Source organism: Poecilia formosa, unplaced genomic scaffold (assembly GCF_000485575.1).
Source record: "Poecilia formosa unplaced genomic scaffold, Poecilia_formosa-5.1.2 Scaffold93, whole genome shotgun sequence".
In the NCBI taxonomy this organism is placed as follows: domain Eukaryota; kingdom Metazoa; phylum Chordata; class Actinopteri; order Cyprinodontiformes; family Poeciliidae; genus Poecilia; species Poecilia formosa.
This window is the reverse complement of record NW_006800032.1, coordinates 55,364-58,424: the sequence shown is the minus strand read 5'-3', so window position 1 is coordinate 58,424 and position 3,061 is coordinate 55,364. Positions and strand designations below refer to the sequence as shown.

Here is a 3,061-nt window from a genome sequence, read left to right as displayed (position 1 = left end):
GTCATGAGACTGTCTTAGAAAAACTGAGTGTCTCCAGACAGAGGCTTCTTCAAGTTCGTTGCATTACAGACTGCTACAAAAGATCCTTCCTGCCCACAACCGTCACCACCTGCAGTAACTCTTTGCAGAATGTGAATTTATATGAATTTGAAATGTATTACTGGATATAAATGCGCTCCAAACTTGTCTAAATTTATCCAGGAACCGATTCCAAAAGACGGGTTTGGAATCCCCTCCGAACCACCTGGAATCTGTGTCACATTTTACTGTTATTGGAATCTAACATAAGTTTTGTTTTTGCAGGTCAGCATCTGACTCCAGGAAAAAGAGAAGATACAGGTACAGTAAAAACCACCTGGCCACCTTGTCACTCTGCTGCATTAGCATTCATCAACCCAGTCTTCTTCAGATGACGTTTCTCTCATTAATTACCATTTGTTCGCATGGGAATGAACGGGAAGTGATGTATTGTTTTTAAATCTACATGGCATCCTTTCCTTCTGTCTGACTTTTGTTTCAGGTCAGGCAGCCAGAAGAACAAGCACAAAGATAAGAACAGACAGAAAAAGAGGTGAGCCACACAGGGACTTTACTCACTCAACACCTTGTTTTCTTCTTCTTTTCCACGATTTCGCACACAAACGAACACTGAAGCAGAATGAGTGGTAGCTAATTTAGTAATCTATTAATCGTCAGCTGGAGAATTCAGACTCAAAATAGGCCATTTTCTGAAAAAACAACATTTTTAGCAGCAATGAAGCCAGAAGTGTTCAACATATATTTAAACATTTTGCGTTTAAGATGAAAACACTTTTGTCTGTAAATATGTTTTATAGTTTTACCTTTACCTGATTCAAATTCACTAAAGGAATGCTAAAGTATTGCACTTTAGGTTTTAGAAGGTGTTTTTTTTTTACTTATTTAAAAGGGAATTGAATTGTTTATTTGCATTATTCAATGTATTTCTAATATTGCATAAAAAGTGGTTACATGAAAAAATCTGCAGAATGTTCAACATTTTTCATCTTATTAATAATAATAATCGATTACTAAAATAACTGTTTTGCAGAGAACATGGGCGTAGAGAGTTCATGTGTCCTGTAGAGACGTGAACAGCTGTAACTGCAGGCCTGCATACATTTATATTACTCATAATTAAAGACTCAAACTCAAATATAAAGTGCATATTCATATCTTTTCTTTCCATCTTGTGAGTAAAACAACGTTGGATGCGTTTAGCTCTGCGTGAAGCATTTTGGAAACTACGAGTTTGATGACTGAGTGTGCGTTGTTGTGTGTGTGTGTGTCTCTATGATGTATGCATGCTTACACGTTCCGCTGCATGTGTGTGTGTGTGCGCGTGTTTGTCCATCTGCTGTCGTCCATCAGGTCGCCAGGTGACACCCCCAGCAGGGGCTCGCAGCGTCAGGGCAGCTGCTGCAGCTCCCGAAGCGTCTCCCTGTCCTCCACTCGGAGCACCTCCAAATCCCCCTCCAGGTAGACTCTTTGACACACACACACACACACACACACACACGCTCCGTTTGTTCGCACTCTGAAATTGGTCTGACTGGGCGGTTGCCCTGGTGACCGACGGTGTCTCTCTCTCGCTCTCTTTCTCATTTACTCTTAGCCCTCGGGGGAAAGATTAGGAGACAAATTGGGCTCCTCGACGTGTCTTTTAATAATGCGCTTTGAATGGTTGCAATATCTCACTGCGCATTCCTGCTTGATGAAAATGTATTCAGTGTCAGTCACGTTGTTGCTCAGCCCATGTTGGACTCAGTGTTTCACTCTCTTCTTTGACCGTATTCCAATTAAAAATGTCTTGGTCTCATTTTTTCCCCCTTTTCTCAGGTTCTGCTTTAATTTCCTTCACAAAAGTTAATTCAAATACTTTCTGCTCTTAGTGACAAAGTAAGTTTTGCCTCTGTTTTTTTCTGTTTCTACTGACTCTGCTAGAGTGTAATAAAGTTTGTTGGAGTTCTCCTTTATCTGACAGTAATAAAGAGTCCGGTTTCAGGTTAAGGATTTTTTTTAGCTTTACTGCTTGACGATCTGAGCGTTTTCTCTATTATTTGTTTTCATTGTTTTCAGAGCTCCTTGATCTCTTGTTTTAAAATTTAAAAGCTCCATTTAAATAAGTGGAGCAGCTGATGTCTGCCAGCAGGCTCTTACAATTAAGATCTTTATAGTGTCTGTGTGTGGACGATAGTTTCTTTATAAATACTGCTAGAATTTCACACTGATAAGCTGCATAATTATGATTACAAGAAGTTCTGGAGCTGAACGCCACACAAATATGAGTCAGGTAAAAGAAATTCCACTCTGATGTTCCAGAAACATTAGTAAACCTGTTCTAGCAGCCCTTTCTGCCCTTCATTTCCAGTAACAACGCCTCTCATTGCCTCCAATTCCAGCTTTAAGCTGACATAGATCACCTCTTTGATTTCAACAAAAAGCCTTTTAAAATCCGCTCGATAATCGATCTTACACTGTGGTAAAATCCGTACACCTCTGGCAAGAACACTTCGTACTCTGGATGCTCAGTGCTGCTTGTTTGAAACACGGTGTGAGCCGTCATTATGTCCTGTTATTTTCACATGAACTGATGCAAACTGGGCCCTCGGTTTGTCTGGGGTTGACAGCCACTGCACTCCATCCCACTGTGTCATGACCAGACTTGGGTGGTAACTAACTACATTTACCCAGTTGCATTTACTTGAGTAACCTTTTGGAAAAATGTACAAACCAGGAGAGAGTTAATTAATTACAGTTCTGAGATTAGCGCTTGTTAAATCTTCGTGCCTCTCTTGGACAAGCCGCATTCCCTTCTGCATGCTCTGACTCAGAAAGTGTGTACTTTTGACCACCCATTCACACTGTTTTTTGTTAATGCTTCCAAAAAAAATTCAAACACCTTCTGCACCTTGCACTAGGAAAGTTTGCACTTCACTGTGCAACCTTGTGAAATAAGTATTTTTAAAATTCAGCTCTCGGGCCGCGTTCACACCATCCCCGTTCGGTTCGCTTCAGTCGAACTCTGGTTGGTGTGTCTGGA

General features: G+C 40.7%; 1 protein-coding gene across 1 annotated transcript in view; it reads left to right on the top strand.

Annotated features, from left to right (window-relative positions):
- srrm3 (serine/arginine repetitive matrix 3) overlaps positions 1-3,061 on the top strand; it is an 85,591-nt gene that overhangs the window by 67,738 nt on the left and 14,792 nt on the right. The window contains exons 7-9 of the mRNA XM_016674286.1: positions 304-339; positions 521-571; positions 1,390-1,497. Of these exons, the coding sequence (XP_016529772.1) occupies positions 304-339; positions 521-571; positions 1,390-1,497 (195 nt within the window). The remainder of the gene's footprint in view (positions 1-303; positions 340-520; positions 572-1,389; positions 1,498-3,061) is intronic.